General features: G+C 35.1%; 2 protein-coding genes across 2 annotated transcripts in view; one reads left to right on the top strand and one right to left on the bottom strand.

Moving 5' to 3' along the window:
• CCDC146 (coiled-coil domain containing 146) overlaps positions 1–20,887 on the bottom strand; it is a 64,384-nt gene extending 43,497 nt beyond the window's left edge. The window contains 1 exon segment of the mRNA XM_037387494.1: positions 20,733–20,887. Coding sequence (XP_037243391.1) covers positions 20,733–20,885 — 153 coding nt within the window. The 5' untranslated portion in view covers positions 20,886–20,887.
• FGL2 (fibrinogen like 2) lies at positions 6,278–11,896 on the top strand. Its single transcript, XM_037387495.1, has 2 exons — positions 6,278–6,968; positions 9,713–11,896. Exons 1-2 carry the CDS (start codon positions 6,356–6,358, stop codon positions 10,417–10,419), a joined length of 1,320 nt encoding a protein of 439 aa, XP_037243392.1. The 5' UTR covers positions 6,278–6,355; the 3' UTR covers positions 10,420–11,896.
• Positions 20,888–21,088: the final 201 nt, after the last annotated feature.

Below are 21,088 nucleotides of genomic sequence, written 5' to 3'. Positions count from 1 at the left end.
GAGTCTAACCATTGACTACCTTACTTTATCTCACATATTTTTTCCAAACCATGCAGCTGAAGAGTGAAATGTATTCCCTTTAGATGTTAGGAAGCATAAAGAAGATAAGAAGAGATGCCAGACTAAAGGACAATAATGAAGCCAGTGTATATAAGATTCTGATTCTTTTTAATAATATTTTTTAACTCATTAAATTATTTCAGATTGCTTTCCAGCAGTTATATGAAACAAGAAACAGCCTCAGTGAGGCTCTTACTTGCCTTTGAAAAACATAGGGAGCCAAAACTGACTAACTAGCTCCAACTAAGCATCAGATATTTGGATGACCTAAACTCTGTTTTTAATGTGAAGCGTTGCATCACAATTTATACATGCCTAGTAAATATGATTACTACACTTCTTATTCTATCATCTACATCACTTATTCTTCAACACGCTGCAAATATTCATAGATTTATAGAAGACTAACACTTCTAAAATTAACTAGAATTTCTCTACTCAACAATATCTCAGGCTTCAGCACATATTTCAAAGTATTTTAAGACAAGAAGATAAAGATCACTAATTTAAGACTGTAGATATTTAGTTCCACCATAAATTGTATGTATCAGTATTTCAGTGCAATTTTGCATTCTATTTTGTACGTTGAGAAACATGTTACGTACAGACAGGAACAGCTATACTGCAGATATTTAGGGAATTATATGCCTTAAGTCATTATTGCAGAGAAAGGTTATGATGGTAGAAGGTAAAGAAAATTGCAGTATGATTTCTAAATTAATCCTGTCATTAGAGTTAAAAAATAAGGTGTAATCCATCCCATCTGTAACTACACACATGCTGACAGGCAGTAGATTTTTTTAGGATAAGTAAGGGAAGTCCCCAGTAAAGCCTATTTATTAGTCTTTCAAGTACAAAAAGATTTGTCGCTGAGTTTTCTCAACTTTTCATTTAGGTGATAAACAACAATATCTGAAGTCATGAGGCCATTGGTTGTATGAATGCAGTCAGGCATTTCTATCCTGATGTTCACGATGAGCAAGATTATAACAAAGTAACAAATACATTTGTATAAAATCAAATCTATATATAAAACGGTTTCCCCTTAAAAGTACTATTTTACAGGGGAAAAAAATCACCTAAGTAATTTCTATTTGGAAGCTAAAACAATTTAAATAATTTAAGAAAATGATTTTTTTTTGTTTTTCACAGAGTGCTTCACAAATTATTTTGCCCTATTTCCTGTTCCACGAAAACCATAAATGTAATGAGTAGTAAGATAGCATGCACTTTTTAAATGTAGCGTATCATTCTTTCACAGAGTGAGGGCATAATGAGCCTGAGAAATTATTAATATGCACTCACTTTATTTTGAAATGGACATACCATTTATACTGAATTACTACAGAGTATTTCACATTAAAAAGGCTATATTCAGATGATGCTACATAAACAAGACAAAACGGAGTAGGGGTAAAGGTATACATGAAAAACATTAATAAACCTACTTACAGTAGATATAGCACTGTATTGCCTTACACAGAGTTTCTACAACTTAACTTTTCTAATTACAGATGGATCAGCCAGGCATCCTTTAATGAAAAATAAACGGCTGAAAAACCTTCTAAAACTAACAAATAACAACTAGGAAAAATAATATCATGAATTCTTTCCCAAGGCATGGTTCATAACAGTAGTTTTGTCCCCAGTTCATGGGAAAAAGCAATCCCTACATGGAAAATACCAAAATCAGCCACCATCAAGATGATACAGCGGGTGAGGAAATACTGCATCTGGCCAATTGTGTCTTGCATGGATACAGTGGGTGAGGAAATACTGCATCTGGCCAATTGTGTCTTGCATGGCTCAGTAGAAGAGGGGGGATAAGAGACTAGTAAGATAGGCATTCCAGGAAAGGAGACAGCTTTCCTGCTGCCTCCTGTGTGGCTGTGACTCTCAGGAGGAGGATACTGAGTAATCGGTACAGTCTTAGACCACCTAAGACTGGTTTTATTGGAGTTGGAGAGGCTTTTGTATTTGTTTTGTCACCATTCTTAAGAGGGTATGCCGGGTTCTTTTCTCCATACACTTAGCCAACTACATCGCCTTCCGTGGCTACAGATAAAGGAAATATTCAGCAGTAAATTCTAGATTTTGGGCAGGCAGATCTTCAGGTGTCATTGGAGAAACAGAATAAATTGGAATTTACTTTAAAGGATCTATTTCTTTACAAATATAGTCCTCACCTTAACAGAAAGAGTGACATTCTTTAATCATGAGTTTTGTAATATGTATTACATTTACAATTGCTTATATAAATACGTTATCTACTATTTACATTCTATGCCAGTGTTGCATTTCTACGTGTTGCCATAATTCATAAATAAAACAAAGACCAAATTAAACAGATAGGAAATTTACACAGTTCCTAGTCCTATGTAATCTGTATCTCAATAAGAGTATTAACAATTAAAATCAAATGGAATAGGACTGCCTGCCTTTCTGTGTCCTGACGTGTTCTCATCGATGCGTGAGGAAGTTGAACAGACAGTCACACAATCCAGTGGACAACATAAAGACTGCTTGCATGAAGAAAGACTACTTAATTAAAAAAGAAATCAATTGAATTAATCAAAAACACTCCTAAATTAGAATTTGTTTCTAGTATGAATTTTAGGTATATATTCCACATTGTGGGAAAAACTGAAAATTAATCTAATTACCTTTTGTCTCAACCAAATGTATCACAGAATCACTGAAGTCAACAACAACAAAAAAAATATTACTGCAGCTGTTGAATTTTGATACATCCTACCTCGCCTCCAAAATTATTTGTATGAATGAGCCCAGATGTGCTTCAGGTTTGTTCATATCAATCATTTGAACTGCTTACACAAATCTGGATGTTTTGCAACAACTCTTCTGCAGTAGATGTTAACTCCCAGGACAAAGCAGAAATCAAACAGATGGCAAGCTGTCATGTTTTAAATTGCCATAGTCACTAGGTAAATTAATATCTGCCTACAGACTTTTAACTTCGTTGTTTTCTATTTGACCTACATGCCATTATCTGCCAGGAAAAAAACCCTTGCTCTAAAAAATCATGGGAAATGGCTCATGCTGCTTTTGATAAACTTTGTGTAAACAGTCCTCAGACAAGTCTGCTAAACCAAAATATATTACTACTTTAACCTTGCAACCACTGGGTAGTTGGGGAAACAGAATTAAAGTCTTCAGTAGAATTTCAGAATATCACGAGCTCTCAGTTTTTTCCTTTATCTTTAGGAAGGTATGTCTGTGAGATTAAAGATATCTCTTCAATCCATAGAAGGAAAAATAGATTCCTAAAATGAAGATGAAGACTAAACGAGATGAAAAGCTACAAGAAAATGCCCTTTAACCAAACAAAAGACCTTGGTAGAAAATTCTCACTTGTGACTATCAGCTGTTATTCAGTTAGATCTTTTTCACAGTTGAAAAAGATTGGCTTTTGCATGTCGTGATTGCTTATCTACTTTAAAGCTTGAAGTATAATACAGAATACTCTAGGGATCGAGAAAAGCCCCATCTGGAAAGAAACTTTGTTTACAAACTGCAGTTCTCTGTTTTGATCTGATCCAATATTTCTGCCATTAGTTATGCTGAATCAGCATCTTACAGTTTAAGATTGCTCAGTGCCCTTTCAAAGGGCAAAGACTTGTGAAAAACTCATTTTTGAGAGTTTGCTTCATTTATCCCAAGGAAAATAAGAGGCACAAAACACACAAAAAAAGGCTGTAGCATACTACTTTGAGTTCCTGACGGAAGAAGAAAGATGACAAATTGTTGGGAATGGACATTCCGTGACAGAACAAGATGACCAGTCCTCAATTACAAAGCTTCCCCAGGTAGAAGCATACAGATACCTGATGGAGAAGTGGAACTTCCAGGCTCCAAACAGATTGCTGATAGCCTAGCAGCAGAACATCAGACTAATAACAAAATCAGGAGGATAACAGAGCACCTCAGGATTATAGAAATCTCATCCAAGGGAGGAAGTAACTATCAGTAAATGAAGGTATATAATGGATCAAGGAATTAGTGTCTCAGGAAAAAGATGTTTGAAAAGCTCAGACATCTCACATTACTATCCGAACTTTCTTTTCTTTGACATTCAGCATCACTAGAAATTTCTGCCCTTCTTAAAGTTATTAAGTTCTAATGATATTTTAGGCTTTCAATGCAGCACAACAGTCATAAATTACAATATATAAATTACAACACATTTGATATGCATTTAAACATTTCCAGGCAATTCATAAGATGTGAAGCAAGGACAATTATTAAGGATTTTACAGATACAGAATAGTATTTCCAGTCCAAGTCCTACAGCAGATAGCAGAGTTCACTGCAAACTGAACAAACACCACTGTGGGGGGAATGGGGCTTCCCAAATAACAAGCATTTAGGAATTCAATTATATTTCTAAAGCCCTTCAAAAAAGGCTGGTATAGCTTTACTCAGTTTGACAGTAGGAGCCATGCAGTAGAAAAATGCTCTGGAAATACTTGATTTTAGACTGATAGAAAAAAAAATCTAGGATCCTATTAATCAAATGAAAAATTTTAAAATTTTACTCACAAATTAAAATCATACATTTAATCTGTTACAAACACTTCAGTTTTGATGCATTTTTAATAAAACCAAAGTGGTGTCAGTATCTTACACGCAAGCTGGGAGTGTCCTTCACCTCATTGCTGGAGAACTAGCATGATCTGAAAGGGAGAGATACACAGTTTTGCCACATAACTAAAAGCACCATGCCAGGTTCTGGGATGTTCACTTAGAATATAGGAAAGGTAGATTCAAAACCCATTTCCCAAGAAAGTGCCCAGAGCATTGTGCTATACAGGAATCCAAAGGAACTGTTGTAGCAGGTTAGACAAGTAGGTTTTTTTGCCAGGCTTCCCTCCTGTGCTATCAATATAAACCTGTGGTCTCTGAAAAAGCTAGTAATATTCCAGAGATCATGAACTTACAGTGTATGTGTGTGACTAATGTCTGTTTAATGTTTAATCTGTATTACGAGTAATTTCAGTTAGTGTTTAGGGAAATAAATGGTTCAGATGGGACTAATTAAACAAGAACTGGTGTGAAAACCCTTTACTCATGCAAGTTATTTTGCTCTTGACAGCTATGAATGCACAGACACGTTCATATAGCCTTGCTTTGGGGCACAAGGAAAATGACATTGAACATTAAAAGTGCATAGGCACCATGTGAGAATGGCAAAGGTGGCTGGAGAGTAAAAATGAAGAAGTACACGGCAAACATCACCTACAATAGAAGTATTCCACTTGGTGTGATTAGTCATGCAAAGTACATGATTAACTCTTCAAGCTGATACAAGGCACAATAAAAAGAAAAGCAGAAACTGAAAATCAGGAATACAGAAAAGAATACCACGAACTGATGGGCCCATGGGAGCTCCTTCCCTAGCTCTCTGCCTTACTTTAGAATTCAGGACATTATTCAGAACACCAGGATATGCTTTGGGTTTTCTGAATAATCACTCCAACAGCTTGGATCCGTGCATCAAAGAGCAGGGAGGGGAAAGGGTAACTTAAATTCCATTCCCTTCACTTAGAAAGGTTTTATAAGAGGTACTCAGAATCAGATAACAGTGAACTTGAACTGTGATGTGTCATACAAATCATGAATATCCCAGATAACTATTCTAAGCAGTGCTAAGCAAAATGGGAAGATGAAAGTGCTCATCCTCCTTCGTCTGTGACCCCTGAAAAATGTTTAGAACCAAAACTGTATGTGTGTTTCAACATGCTTTGGGATTTAAATAATTTTCATTAATACATGTATTCAGTTAAAAAAAGTTTTAGGAAGAAGGGAACTGAGCATCAGTGAAGCTATTGCTGTGATAAACTTCAAACTGGGAAAGGGGCAGTTTTTCACCTTTTCTACCTGCTATGATAAAACTACAATCTAGTTTTGAAAAGCATTTTTAGAACACTCAAATATTAAGACAACTGATATAACACAGAGCTAAGTGATTTTTTTCTTCCCCAAAAAAAGAAAATACATGTACAAGGAATGAAATTAAACTGTTTAAGTAATCAGCACACATGCATTTCATCATTTTGCTTGCATACATTAGTTCTGAGTCAGGAACACTCACTGAAACGTGCTACTCTTGCAAGCACTACCTACTTTGCTCTGCTATTAATCACTCGTGATGCAAGCACTCCCACCCATTTCTGAGAACAGTGTAGGCAGTCTGATAACTCACAGGCTTCAAGCTGCCCTTATAAAGTTGTTCCACTTTTGCATACTTCCTCATACTGCTAGTTTCTCTGTGAAGATGAAGCTGCTCGTTTACTTAATCTTGACAGCTCTCCTTGCTTTAACAAATGTCTTTGCAGTTGTTTTAGAAGATGAAGAGGATGCTAAAGAAAAAGTTACTGAGACTTGTCCTATAAAGCTCAAAACTAATCGGAAATGTGATGAAGGAGAGGATTGTCCACATCAGATAAATCTGCCTCCGATGACCATCCAGTTACCCAAAGAATTCAGACTGCTAGAGAAGACTCTCAAAGAAGTACAGACCCTTAAAGAAGCAGTAAACAAGCTGAAGAAATGCTGCCAAGATTGCAAGCTGCAGGCAGATGACAACCAGGAAAGAAATAATAGAAATGAATTCCTGCTACCTGATGCAGAAACTCCAGCAGAAAACAACAAAATCCAAGATAACAGAGTAAAGGAACTGCAAAGCAAAGTTAACAGAATGGCAACCAGCTTGAAAAATGCAAAGAGCCAGATTCAGACACTTCAGGGTCGTTTAGAGAAGATGAGCCACATAAATATGAACAATGTGGAACATTATGTTGACAGCAAAGTTGCTAATCTGACTTTTGTTGTGAACAGCCTTGATTACAAATGTTCTTCCAAATGTCCAGCAATGCAACCGAGACCTGGTATGTAACCTGTTCATTCTTATTGACTGTATAAAGTGTCTGTGCATTTTACAAACATTAGCTAAACAATTTAAAATATGTTTTAACCAAATAGCTGTGTTACTAACTTTACAAGTTAAATACTTGTTCCTTCAGTGTTTATTTATACTCCTGTAAAACATTTCAGCTGCCACTAGAGGGTTACTGAGAGCTGCAGGTGTTCAGTGCCTCCTAGAATTGGACTTTATTATGGGATTTAAAACAGGAATTTTCAAAGGACTTTGGTTTTGCAATTCAATTCGTAAACGTGAAAAATTATCGATTTTACACAGCACTACCCTTTATTAAGGATACTGAACATCAATGAACTACACATATTTTCTCTTTGAATGAGAAGGGTTAATTTTCTCTAGGTGTGCCTTGGAAAATGGCTTGGGTTTTTTTCAATGTGAAACTGCAACTATTCTGAAGAGGTCTGAAGGCTCTTATTAAACATCAAGGGAATCTAGTAAAAGGTTTAGTTTTTAACAGATGGGTAATAAAAATAATTTTTCTATCATCACAGCAATTAACTGAAAGGTTCAGCTACAAAAGCTTATTAACAGTATTTTTCAAGTGCGTAATATATGTACAATCATTTTAATACTATACCCTTAGCATGAAGCTAATTTATAAGCAATATAAAACAGAGAACAGGTGTTATCACTGAAAACACTTTCTTCTTTTACAGTTCTCCTAATTAAGAAGTAAAAGTAGTAATTTCTGCCTAAAGTTATTAAGAGAAGATTGAGGTGTTTTTTTAATTTCATAGTTTTATATTACATGTAAGAATCTCTGAAAACAAGAAATATTCACTAGATTGTCAGTGTATTCTACCGCTTAGATATGATACATGTGAAGACAGGCTTTCTAGAGATAAAGCAAAGAAAGGTCAGGCCACATTACAGTTTTTAAGCCTCTGTGGGTTAGCATTCAAGTTTAAAATAAAACTGTTTTTCTGTCTACTTATACTGAAAATTGAAGGACATATGCAGATGGTACAGTGCATGTACAGCTGAAATTCTTGCAAGTGTGAAAAGAGCAAATGAGTAATAATAAAGATAATGCTTTTACTAAATCAACAATCAGCTTAAATCAGATATAAATCAGTATAAATCAATTTAATTCAGATAAACATTCACACACAAGAGAGTGATATTTGGTATATTGCTAATGTGAAATGAATCAAATTCAGGTACAGTAAGAACTTCATAACAGACTAAATTAGTTTTAGATATTTTTCACACTGAAATGTTGGGTACTGTTCATAGCATATGATCATGTAGATTTTCCTTATATTTTACAGTAACTGATGCTAAGTGTTTGTAGCAGCAATATGAAGACTAGCAAGCATAACAGCTACAACTTTTTCCTACACAGCAGCTATTCCTGCATCCACTGAAACTAATAGCAAAACTTTACCTAAATAGGAGTTGAATTTGATTATAAAAGCTTTGTATCTGAAATGTATGTACTCTGTCAGTATCTACTCTGAAACTTAGTCCACCAAAGAACTTACACAAAGTTCAGTGAAATAAATAAGAATGTACTCTGTATTTAGATTTAGCTTTTAAGCCTTTGATTCTGATACTTCGTGCTTTCATAGATGTCTAATTTTCAGTACTGGCAAACAAGGAATCCTGAGTCTTATTCCCCAGTGAAGCCTGAGAACCCTCCTCTCTTTCAAGAAGCAGTTTAATTGTTTAAATTTGCTAGGAAAAATATGCAACTCAAGCCTGCAAATGAACATGCCCATAAATTCAAATCTGCAATAGGAATGAACATTAAGGTTTTGACTCTTAACTGAGAACTTGTAGGAGCTCTCTGTATCACTTAAGAACATGGAATTAGAATACCATGCCTTTTTGAGCACAATGACCTTTGCACACTGGATGACACTGTGGATCAAAAATGGATTTTCAATCTGCAGGAAAAACCTGGGGGTATTTTTCTTCTGAATAAAACACATCACTCATTGGTGAGAAAAAGCTGTGTTAACAGTAGATGCTAAAACTTTTCCTTACTGTAAAGCCAGCAAAGCCACATACACACGAAAGCACTGTCACTTTTCTAGCTGTGTCTTTCTAGGAATAACAGTATTACTACAATAGATGAGACTGTTTTATTACATTTTTTCCTGCTCCCTAAAATACAGTCAACATTAACACATGAAACATTCCTAATGATGTTATGTTAGGTATCAAATGATGTTAACTGAACTATAGCCAGGTTTAAGTCATTCCCATATGGACAAAGCTTTTTCTCTGACATACTGCCAGATTAAGATTTAAATTGCAGACAGGGTGTGATGGTATACATTTAAATACAGAGAGCAGCAAGTGTGTAACCACAAAGCATTAGAAATATGGACTGAAGAAATGAGGCTGAATTTACAGGAGGTAATGAAAGAACAAAGAGTAGAGAAAGGGAGAAAAGGGAAAGAGAAAATCAAAATGCCCCTGTATTAGGCAGTTTTGCTACAAAAAACAATTTAGCTGAGATTTTTTGACAGCTAGCCAGTGCAGAGATCCCAAGTAGCACCTATAATAGAGTAAACCTGATGGAAAAATCCTGTTTCTCCCTAGAACTGAAACTGCTTTAATACCATTTCTTATGTAGAAGTCACTCCGATTCTAGTTCTGTATGCCACTTCAGCATGGATTAAAGAAATGTTTATTTTTAAAATTAAATCATGTTTATTCTAACACTATCTGTTCTTCCACCAGTTATGCAAATAATGCAGAGAGACTGTGCTGATCATTACACAGCAGGCAGAAGGAGTAATGGAATCTACAGGATTAGCCCTGACCCCAGAAATGATAGCTTTGAAGTTTACTGTGACATGCAAACGCATGGAGGTGGCTGGACAGTGCTGCAACGGCGTCAGGACGGCAGCACTAACTTTAACAGAACCTGGAACGACTACAAAAATGGCTTTGGAAACCTCAGCAGGGAATTTTGGCTGGGGAATGACAAAATTCACCTCCTGACAAAGAGCCAAGAAATGCAACTGAGAATTGAACTTGAAGATTTCAATGGTATCAGAGAATATGCAAAATACGAACACTTCTACGTGGCCAACGAATATCTAAAGTACCGTCTAAGTGTTCACGGCTACAGCGGCACAGCAGGAGATGCCCTTCACTACAGCAGGCATTATAACCACGATCAAAAGTTCTTTACGACTCCGGACAAGGACAATGACAGGTATCCTTCAGGAAACTGTGGAGCATATTACAGCTCTGGCTGGTGGTTCGATGCATGCTTGTCTGCCAACCTCAACGGCAAGTACTACCACAAGAAATACAAAGGTGTTCGCAATGGCATTTTCTGGGGTACATGGCACGGTATTTCTGATGATATGCCCAGTGGATATAGGCAAGCCTTCAAATCAGTAAAAATCATGATCAGACCCAAAAGTTTTGTGGGGTAATTATATAGCTTTCTCTTTAAATAGTTTGCATTGGATTGCACTCAAAATCATGCTTACTCCGTATTATATTCTGAATTCAAGTATTCAGTTATGTTTGGCATAAAATAGTTCTAGACAAAACAACATACTTCCACAGAAATGTTTAGAGCTGATTTGACTCATATAACGAATTAAAAACAGCATGAATGTTTCTGAATAGTTATTGCTAAAACTTAGCACAGGTTAAGTCTTGGTATCGTTATGTAAATATTCTAAATATTGCTTCTGGTGCTTTTACTGACTGTGATATAACACATTTTATGATTTAAAACTTTTAAATGGTCTTCCATAAACTGTGTCTGAATGAACACCTACATTTTAACCTGCAAATAACTCAGAGGTATAATTGATAACATATACATTTGTCAACACTCAGAATGAAAATCAGTCTCTCTGACTTTTTCTATCATCTATCCTTCACAATTTAAAAGGTATACCATAGCAATATCAATATAAGTTAGGAAAAGTACTACAAATTATTATATTTAAAGGACTAGAAAACAGAAGGACACATGGTTTGCCCAAAGACACCAAAAAAGCCTTGAAGAAAACCTAGAAAATCTTATCCTCTTTATCAAAGATTGTTCAAAAAAAGTTGGTGGAAGAACTGAATACAAGCAGCGGAACTAACATAGAGAACACATACTGAAAGACAACATTCTTGCATACTATGGTTCCTCCGATCAAGTTCAAGGTCCTATTTGTCTGTGGGAGAAAGGAGCCATTATGTAGCTTATTGCACATTTATATAAGCAGGTGACAGGTAAGAAGAAGACACATCAAAAAGAACCCATGTCTTTGCATTAATGCCTCTAAATACATACAATAAGACTTTCCAGCACTATTTTCTCCTGAATCTTTTAGATAAGCCAAACGTCACAAGATCGCTCTTGTAAAGACTTAAGCTCTCATTTAAGTACTTCTCACTCTAAGTACAATTAGACTAGACAATTAGGTACAATTAAGAAGGGTTATAAATATTTTGTAAGATATTAAAAGATTGTGTTCTCCCCATTTTCTGTGTATCCTATTTGTAGCCAGAAAACATGAACACCACACTGGCAATTATAAATATAAAAGAGAATATGTGAAATATTTTTTTATTCTAAAATATAAAAAATGAAACAAATTTTCAAATATTCCAGGAAGCGCAAATTAGAGATAATATTATTAAAGCTCACATTGTAGATAGTGAGCACAAATTTGACCACACGTATGTATTGCCTGCCCTAAGAAGGACATGCCTTTATAACCACTGCCTAAACATCCTGAGCACAGGTGCAATTTACCTTAGCAAGAGGCTATTTTGCCATATTGCTCTCACCAATCTGTAGATGCAGATAAACTATACAAGACCGCATTTCTTTACCAGTTAAAGTGTGGCCTTTGCTGGCATAGCTTTTTTGATTAAATGAGACATACCAAAAAAAAAAAAAAAGCATACAGTTGACCTAAAACTTTAAAAATATGACATTTACTGTTTTTTTAAGATTGTAACAAGAACTATTATGATTACAAGTCATGAAAATGAGCAACACTGGCAATTGCTAAATTGTAAAATATTAATATATATATTTTTTTAAGGAAGTAAATACTCTGAAGGACATTTCGGTGTGAGGTGTTATTTGGTTTATTATATTTCAATTTTAAAGAGCAATAGAAAATTTTTATTGCAAGACGTATAATCTTTGCTTGAAAACATGTTTTGAATCTATAGAATATTTATTTTGGGATAAAAAATGATTTTCTAAACGAAAAAAGCAACTTATGAAGTATTGGTTAGAAGAGCAAATATCTAATTGCATATGATTATATTTAATCATTTTGCATTAAATGCACAATTTGCTCCTATTCATTATATGGTAACTAGCTAAGTATGACTTAGGAGTATCTATAAGCTTCTACTTGAAAATGTCTTTTTCCTGCTAAGTTGTTAGAAGAGAAACTGTCCTTTTTTTATCCTGTTTAAAGGAAACTTCATAAAACAGAAATTTTACAGAATAAGCAAATGTGACTAACATCACCTAAAAAAGCCTTGTCTGATGACTTTTAAAAGGGGGGTGGGTGGGTAGGTGGGATAAAAAGGAAAAAAAAAAAAAAAGAAGAAAAAGGAAGAGTAATGCTGTTACACAAATCTGAGTATTACCTGCCTGGAACTGTTGTAGCTGAATCTTTGTCAGTGTGTACTAGTTTTACAAAGTGTAACTCCATCTACTTCTTGCAAGCATTATTTTTATTTTTCTTTGGTGTAATAAAATTAAGTCACACTTAAAACTGTACTACTGTCATGCATGCTTATGGGGACTATAAAAAAAAATCTCCTAAATTATTTTATCGTTTTTCTGTAAAAACTGAACCAATAAGAAAACACAGATAACTTTAGATGACCAACAAAGATGACAATGTGACATGCCAGGATAGTAATTGCTAGTAATGACAGTACTTAAGAGATCCAGTTTATGACACTTCAGCTGCCAAAAAATAACAAGGCTGAAATCTCAGACATCTTTTTGAAACTATTCATATTTTGGAAAAGAAAAAGTAATTGTCTGATCAAGAGTTTACAGAACCTGTACCTTTAACATGCAAGAGGAGAAGCATACTAATCTGTTTTTTGTATTACACACAACCTTTCATATCACGTGCAAGTTTCATCAAGGCATGTAAACAGAAATAATATCCCAAATTAAAGCATACCATTTATTATACAAGCAAAAGCACTTGGTCTTCACTTAAGGCTTAGTAATTCAAACCATGTCTTTCAATTTATGGAGAACAACTATGTAACACTGGTTATCATATGAAAACAGTTGTGGTTTCAGTCTTTCTAATATTTAAATTGTGAATTTTATTGAAGAAGATTACTAACTTTTTTTGTTTTGCTAGCAAAATTCCTATGGGTTATTTCCAAAAAGTAAAGGCACAAACCCATCTGTTCAATGTGATCAGCCAAGCAGACTAATGTCTTGGCTTTCTATGCATTGCTTAAACAAAAAACACAAGGTGGGAGGGGAAACAACAGAGAAGCAATGAAAAGAAGGTTTGAAAGCAGAGATTTTTACATTTTTTCTTCCCTTTTTTATGCAAATATTTGTTTCCTTAATGGTGTTTTTGAAGAAACTCTACAGTCAAACCGAGTATGAGCTGCAAACAGGTAGTTTGACAATTCGGTGGAAAATAAACTTGCATTTATATGATTATTTTCAAAGGAAATTAAGATGGTTCTCAATCCATACCTAGAACACTGTGTTTGTAACTCAAACCAAAATCAAACAAAAGAAGAAAGTGACACATTTACTTAGCTTCTATGACTTACGAGTCACAGAAAAATCAAAACAAAGGATGCAAGTTAGTTTTCATAGAGAAAAAGAGATAAGAACTAAATACTGGCCTATGAAGGAAGAGATTTGGAATGTATTTTTATACGTGTGTTCTTGCTCTTTTTTTTTCAGAAGATAAGAGAAAAAGAATATGGTATATATGGGCCTGAAAGACACTGGCAAAAGTTTCAAAGAAAAATGGCTGAGCAATACCATCCACAGGCCCTGCTAAATGCAAACATTCTACCTACTAAACTGAACCCTTTCATTCACAGCTTTAATGAAACTTTTATGGAGTTACAGTACTTCTGCCAGAAGTTCATTTGGCTATCATCCTCAATGGTAACCAGAAACAGAAAACAATGTTTTAAGATGATGTGTCAAATCAAACCCTCACACAAGCCACAAGAACAGGGTATGAATCACAAGGGTATTCCACGTGGAAAATAGTAAGTGAAAAAAGTATCCCCAATTACCTAATTATGTTCATACAATCAAGACAAACTGTAAGTCTAATTAATATTGCACTTCTACTGAAATATTATGCCAACATTTAGAATTACACAATAGAAAATAACAAGTTTTAGATACTTATTTTTTAGCAATTACATGGAGACAATGATTTTTATGGAGAAGCAGGATCCACTTCAAGAAACAGAAATTCCCATTTCTTTCTTCGGAGAGAGTACAAAATCCCCCCTGCTTACCTCTGCAGCTCAATCTCTATATACTAAACCCAAAGATAAAGAGTCTCAGGCAAATCTTTAAGCCTCTGTTCATTAAGGAGCATTTGGAAAAAAGGTGTTTTTGAAAAAGTAAACCAGAAATTAACTTTTTAACATTTAAAGTAATCTAATCCATCTAACAAATGATTCTCCACCACTGGGCATTTTTACCGAATGTGTGTTTGGTTAACAGTGCTCCAACTTGCTCATCACACGGTTGTGTTGATGTAAACATTGTAAGCCAAGGCCAGGTAGACTTACAATTTTAGTACATGATCACCCTGTTTTGGAATATCAGGTCTCAAATGCATACTTTGGGTGAGAAAATGGGAAGAGGGAGATAGATTTGGAACATGACAGCAATATGCTTGTCTTGTTAAGCCTCACAAGTTGCAGAAATTGTTGGGAAAAGGCCAAAACACAAGAAGATGCTGCAGTTAAAAGTTATTTAGGGAGCTGTGATTCTCCTGTGTGGCATGAAATTTGCACTTGGCTTTATAACAGCATAGAAGAAACGACACATCATAAATGCTTTCAAACATGCTTTTCAGGAATGAACAGAAATACCACCTGCTTTGTGATAATCTAAACACATCTAACAGCTTCCTGGCCTTGTTCCCTCACAATGTCACCTGCTAGTAGTAAAAAGAATCTCTCAATAGAAAGAGCATATTACGCTGGCTCTGCTCCCACTCCTGCTGTTTCAAAGCATCTGTAAATTCACCCCACTCCTCTATAGCTTTTTATAGGAGTTACCATCAATTCGAACAATCAACTTTCCTATCACTACCACCAAGTGCTTTAACATTCACTATGCAAACCATTGCTTGCTTGCTGAAAGCTGTTGTAAAAAACCCCAGACTTCAGCTTACAGACACATTATCATCCCTAGCTAACTCCAACAGTGACCATATTAACTAAGTTAAAAAAGGTTTATTTAATTAGTAGTCAGATTCCTCTGAGGTGGAGGCAAGATCTGTCTTTGCTGTCTGTGCCAACATACTCATACACCTTTTTTGTTGTGCCAGGAGCCTTTGAAGCGTATAAAGTGCAGTGTGCCAGGATCAGCTTAAGTTTGAAAAGTTTGCATTTAACAGCTGTGTTAAGATTTTTACATCTTGGACAGAGCTCATACATGTTTGGAGAGTACTGAAACAAATTACCCACTGCTATGGTTACGATGCAAAAATATACTGATGATCATACTTTATAAGACTAGAAAGCAGACTACAGTACGTGTAGGTGAACAGAAATTAAATTGGTTCTCATATAAAAAGTTTTTATCTTAGTCTACCAAGCTAGCTTTTCTAGTACATTTTTCATTTAAAGATGTATTGATTTTTTTTTAATTTTTTTTTTCTTTAAAGGGAAGTTGTTTATACTTACCATTTAGCCTAAGTTAGGAGAAAATTAAAAAACAGCTTGTTAGCAAAAGAAATTGGAAAAGACTATATTTTCTAGAGTGGCATTGTTAGATGTTGGAATACCACTGAAGAAACAGATTAAATGCTTAGTATTTATATTTGAAAGTTGTAGCAAATCTTTATGTGATTTTGTCTTCTTTCCTGCAGCACAGATGAGAAAAAAAGAGAAAAATGAAAAGTACCTTTCCCCCTTTAAACCACATTCAAACACTGAATATATGCATCGTTCCATGACATTAAAGCTTTTCCAGCTAGCAGATCCACATGAATCAGCATCAGATCAGCAGGAGCAAATTTTGCCTGAGAAGTCTTTGTCACAATACTGTTCATTTTTTGGTAAACATGGAGATTTTTCTGTGTTTCCGGTAGAACCAGAGTTTTGGTTAACATCTTCATTAGCAGTTCAACCGCTTTTGGCAGTCAGGGGTAAGAAGTTCATTAATCTCAGAAAGACTCCAAATTTCAAAATAGTCATGACAAATATTCATGAAAGGTTCTTTTCTGCTTCCTGACAGATAGTGACAATAGGACTCTTTGACACCAGCAAAAAGAAATATTAGCATGATAGTGACAATTTCCATTAAAAAAATGCTGCGCAAATGAAAGATTTGCTGGTGGCATCAGGTGGGGGGGGACAGTTCATTTTATCTTTATAAGATACAGATTGCAACGGTCTGCTTTAGACAAATCAGAGAAAACACCCAAAGGAGTTTATTCTTCTGCAGGTTTAGATGTAGCAAATAAACAGATGATGTTCATTAGCAGAAAGGCATTATTGTGATATTTTCCAAACAGGGTACCCGCTCACTGTATCTAATAAATAGTAAAGCACTGTTCTTTCACAAACACACTATTTTATGGAATGGATAGCTCCCTCATAGCATGCACTACAAAGACATGCAAGACTAATGTTGCAGAATCCTTCATCTGGTATTGTTTTAAAAATTAAGGTATACACTTGAATGAACTAACAACTATCTTTCTAACCCAAGAACATACCAACAAAAGGAAGAGAAAGAAAGAGCACAGCATAGAAAAGCTCAGAGACATTACTCTTGAGTAAAGTCTAACAAGAACTGCTAATACAATACTAACTGAAAAAGATAAATACAAACTGGGAGAAACTACCATCCCACCATGTGATTTATCCTTTTTCTTTCCCCAGAAAAAGAAGAGCTTGTACCCAATTTATAAATAAATGGAATTATTAGAATTAAAAGATACTAGGCTCCATGACTGATTTCTCCTTCTAAATAAAAGAACCTGAAGAATACTAGTTTTTTTATAGTCTCTTTAATCAAAAAAGATGAACCAGTAGGTTTTGTAAGCAATTCATCAACTTTGTTAAATCTTTGAAATCTTGCAAAGACAAAGTGGATGAAAAACTGTTCCTGGAGCACAGCTGTCTATTCACTATCCAGCTGGAAAGATGTATAGAGTAGGTCTTTTTGTGTCTGGGAGTAACTGTGATTTGGGTAACAAAACAAAAATTAAGCAACAGAAAAGGAGTTGAAGACTGCAATAGATTACAAACTAAATATCAACAGCATCATTATGACAAGCGATGTTTTATTTATTGACGTTCCCACTAAAACAAGAAAGCTTGGATCAGGTGGAGGAAAGGAAAGAATGACCTGAGTGTCCTAAGGGAAAAAACGCAACTATAACAATGCAAGGAAGGGCAAAAATGACAGGGACAGAAATTATGAGCATGGGTAGGAGGCAATTTTTTAATGAGTCTTTATTATTTTCACTCTGCCTAATCTTGTCATTTTGAGCATTTAATCCAGTTTCATGTCGTGTTCTGTTGCTTTTTCTGTTCAAATGGCAATTTCAGTATGTCCTGAGCTGCTTTAGCAGTAATAGTGTTGTATTAAGAATGACATAAGGGTAAAGGGAGAGGTAAAATGTATTGTATTATTATCTATTGAAAAAAAACCCATAAATTTGCATGCAAAGGATGAGTATAAATGCAAACCATTTTGCTGAAGCTAGCTACCAGTAAATACTCATTTTATAAAATCAACAGCTCTTGAAATTTAGACAATGTATGTAACAAAATTCAATAAATTTTTGCTTTTAAGAATTAGATTACATATATATGGTCTACAATGCACTAAATTCAAAATGAAAAAAGTATAATTTATTGCATCTTAATATAGCATTTTTTCCATGAAAGTTATTAACACGATGCAGATTTATTTCTAACCTCGTATACTACAAGAAAACAGGATATAAGGGAAGATTCACAAGTCAAAAAATTCCATTAGAAGTGTTAGAGCAGAGGCCTTTATTTCAAGGACACAGCAACAAAAGCTAAAGAAGTGGAAAGTTCGTTTTTTGAATGTATGACAGTTCTCTAACCAGTATCAGTGGAAGTACTGAGTCAGGCTGATGTCAACTGATTAATAAACAAAAACATTTGGTGAAAAGAAGCATGTCAGGATGGACTGAATGGCCTTTGTTCAAATCTCTATCCAGTTTGTAATATTTTAACCTAACCCACAAGGCTAAGCAATGTTACTGTGTGTTATTAAAAATTAAGGAGAGAGAGCAGATGTTTGACTTCTTGCTATTTATATGTTTGACTGCTGTTCATATGAGAAAAACAAGACTGGGTTGACTGGAAGGTTTACTGCTAGAAGGGATATATCTGTTCTCAAATAAATCCTATAATATCAAAAGGTGTCCCTTCTGATAGGTATTTGCTGCTATGCAGGCATAAATGACTAGCTATTGAACGACTGATAGTATCATACAACCCTGCTTCTGTGGAAAAATTCTGAAAGCTATTCCAAGAAGTTGAAGCCAGTGTCAATGCAACAACCTCTATGGTGACCGAAGTCATATATTTATCTCTGAATAACATATAAAGTTCAACAAGGGAAAACAAACACATCAGTGGAAGAGAAGAAATGCGAATAAGCGATGAAAAGCCAAATTGACCCATAAAGTACAAGTATGAAATGTTAAAAATTCTGTAAGAATAAATGAGTCATAGGTCCCTTTTAAAAATTGAGAAAGTGACCAAAAAGACTTCATTTATGAAATCTTATGCAAATTGCTTACTTCAGTTTTCCACTGCACATTTTTTTCCAAGAGTTGGGAATAACTTCTAATACTAAGGTTACCCTGTACTTCCCATTAATGTTTTGCAATGTTATCAGTTAAACAAGTTAGCCTTAAATTTGACATACAGAATAACTTCATTGGAAAGATTTTTCTGAGAAAAAAAAAAAAATCAGTCAAATGATCTGATGAATTTATAGAATAAGTCTAGAAAAATAAGTTTTCACCATGATTAAAAATAAGGAAAACAAAGCAGAAATCTAGAACATAATTTAGAATGTTATACCATCTGGTTTTATTTTATCTGGAGAAGGGTAGGGGGTAAAGATATCTTGTACTAGGCATATGCTTCTTGTTGGCATATCAAAAATTCTTCCACCACTGAAAATCTATTGAAAAAGAATGGGAGTAGCTGGAAAATAAAGTACTCCCTGAAGTGCAGTTTCCATACTTTTAGTAGATTGGAGGATTTCTGTAAGGTGAGAGGTCAACTCCCTCTGAGACTTGAGCTGTCCTGGAGTTTTGCAGCTGCCTTGGACTAAGAAGAAAGGGGTTTTGTGCTACAACAATACTGGAAGCTGTGGCTTCAGCATATACTGGCACCAGACTGAAAGTGAAAATCTCTCTCTCCCCTGTATACTTCACTTGAATGCACAAGGAATTAGAGAGAGATTAGCTGTGCAGCTTCATGCTGTGTTTAGCAGCAGGATAGGAAAGGGGCAGTCCTATGTGTCCTCTTCATTACAAATTCTTGCCACTTCTTTTCTACTGACCTTAGGTCCAAGGCTGAGAGAGAGACCTGGGCTAGCAAACCCATTTGACAGATCCAAGCTGGAAAGAACCCAAAGTAAAGCAACTGAAAGGAAGAACTTGAAGGAAAACGTGACGTACGAGCAGAGCCTGCTTATGATGTAAGAGAGATGTACATTTTTATTATAAAGAGGGCAGAAATCGATTGCTCTCCACTGTCCCTATGGGAAAGACAAGAGGAAAACTGCATTATTCACTCCAAAAGAAATTTAAACTGGGATTTAGGAAAAACTTTTTTTATAACTCTAGCAATGATGAAATGCTGGAAAAGGATGTCCAAAGAACTACCTCCATCAATTAAAGTTTTAAGGAACAAATTAGACAAATATCGGCAGAGAATCTACTTCAGTATAAATTCTGGATTAAATGATGTCTTAATGTCTCTTCTGGAATTACATTTTTAAGGATTCCGTTTGATATGTATTTGATATCTTAAAATCTAAAGTATTTCTAGTATTCTAAAAGTTCCCTTAACACATAAAATTCTGCAAAAAAACCACCTGAGTTCCAAAAGTTTTCTTCTGTCATGATCAGTTATTAGTGCCTCAGGAGCTACTTACCTTGGATTTTTCCTGCAGCTATTGAGCCCTTCTAAAAATCATGATGCAATTCAATTACCCCTACAGCTAGAATACTACCAAAACAGTATCTCTCCATTCTCATTCCCTTTGAAGCCATGATCACTGAAAAAAATGATATAGTTATCTATTAAGCACACTATCTCCAGCAAGAATATGCCCCATCTAAGTTTCTGCTTCACAAGATGTTCTTACCACTTAGAAAAAAATTCAGAGAAGAATCAGGGAAGCTACAGATTGCCTATAGTAACAACTTGCAACTACTAACAACAAAATACACATTTCAGATTAATTGATTTGGATGCAATATGCACTGTTACAGACAGAGAAAGCTGGAGTGCATGGTACCTCATCTAAACACTGAAATGCAGGACTTGCTGTTACATCAGTGGACCCCTCATCCCGGCTGTAAACTGTTGGAGCTAGAGCACAGATAGGTTGCTCCTCGATTCCCAATTCAGTGTCACTGGAACTGGAACTTTCTTCACCAGCCTGACTCATTGTTTGAAGTTCTAGGAAGTAACAAAAATACCAAAATACAGTTAATTAGATGGGATATATATGATTGTGCAAGATAAATGTGTAGCGTAAAGAACACAATGGTGACATGCGAGACCCACGTTCAAACAACAGAAGTCACAACATGAGCCAACTAGGTGGATCTACAGTTAAAACTTCATGAAAGACTTGCAAGAGGCTGCATA

Source organism: Falco rusticolus, chromosome 5 (genome assembly GCF_015220075.1).
Source record: "Falco rusticolus isolate bFalRus1 chromosome 5, bFalRus1.pri, whole genome shotgun sequence".
Lineage (NCBI taxonomy): Eukaryota > Metazoa > Chordata > Aves > Falconiformes > Falconidae > Falco > Falco rusticolus.
Note: the sequence above shows the minus strand (reverse complement) of the source record. Positions and strands in the feature narration are given on the sequence as shown.

Bases quoted from the DNA above. Each gene is read 5' to 3' on its own strand.
- FGL2 (XM_037387495.1), top strand. From the start codon at position 6,356: ATGAAGCTGCTCGTTTACTTAATCTTGACAGCTCTCCTTGCTTTAACA. The intron at 6,969-9,712 runs GTATGTAACCTG...TTCTTCCACCAG, and splicing joins AGCAATGCAACCGAGACCTG to TTATGCAAATAATGCAGAGA.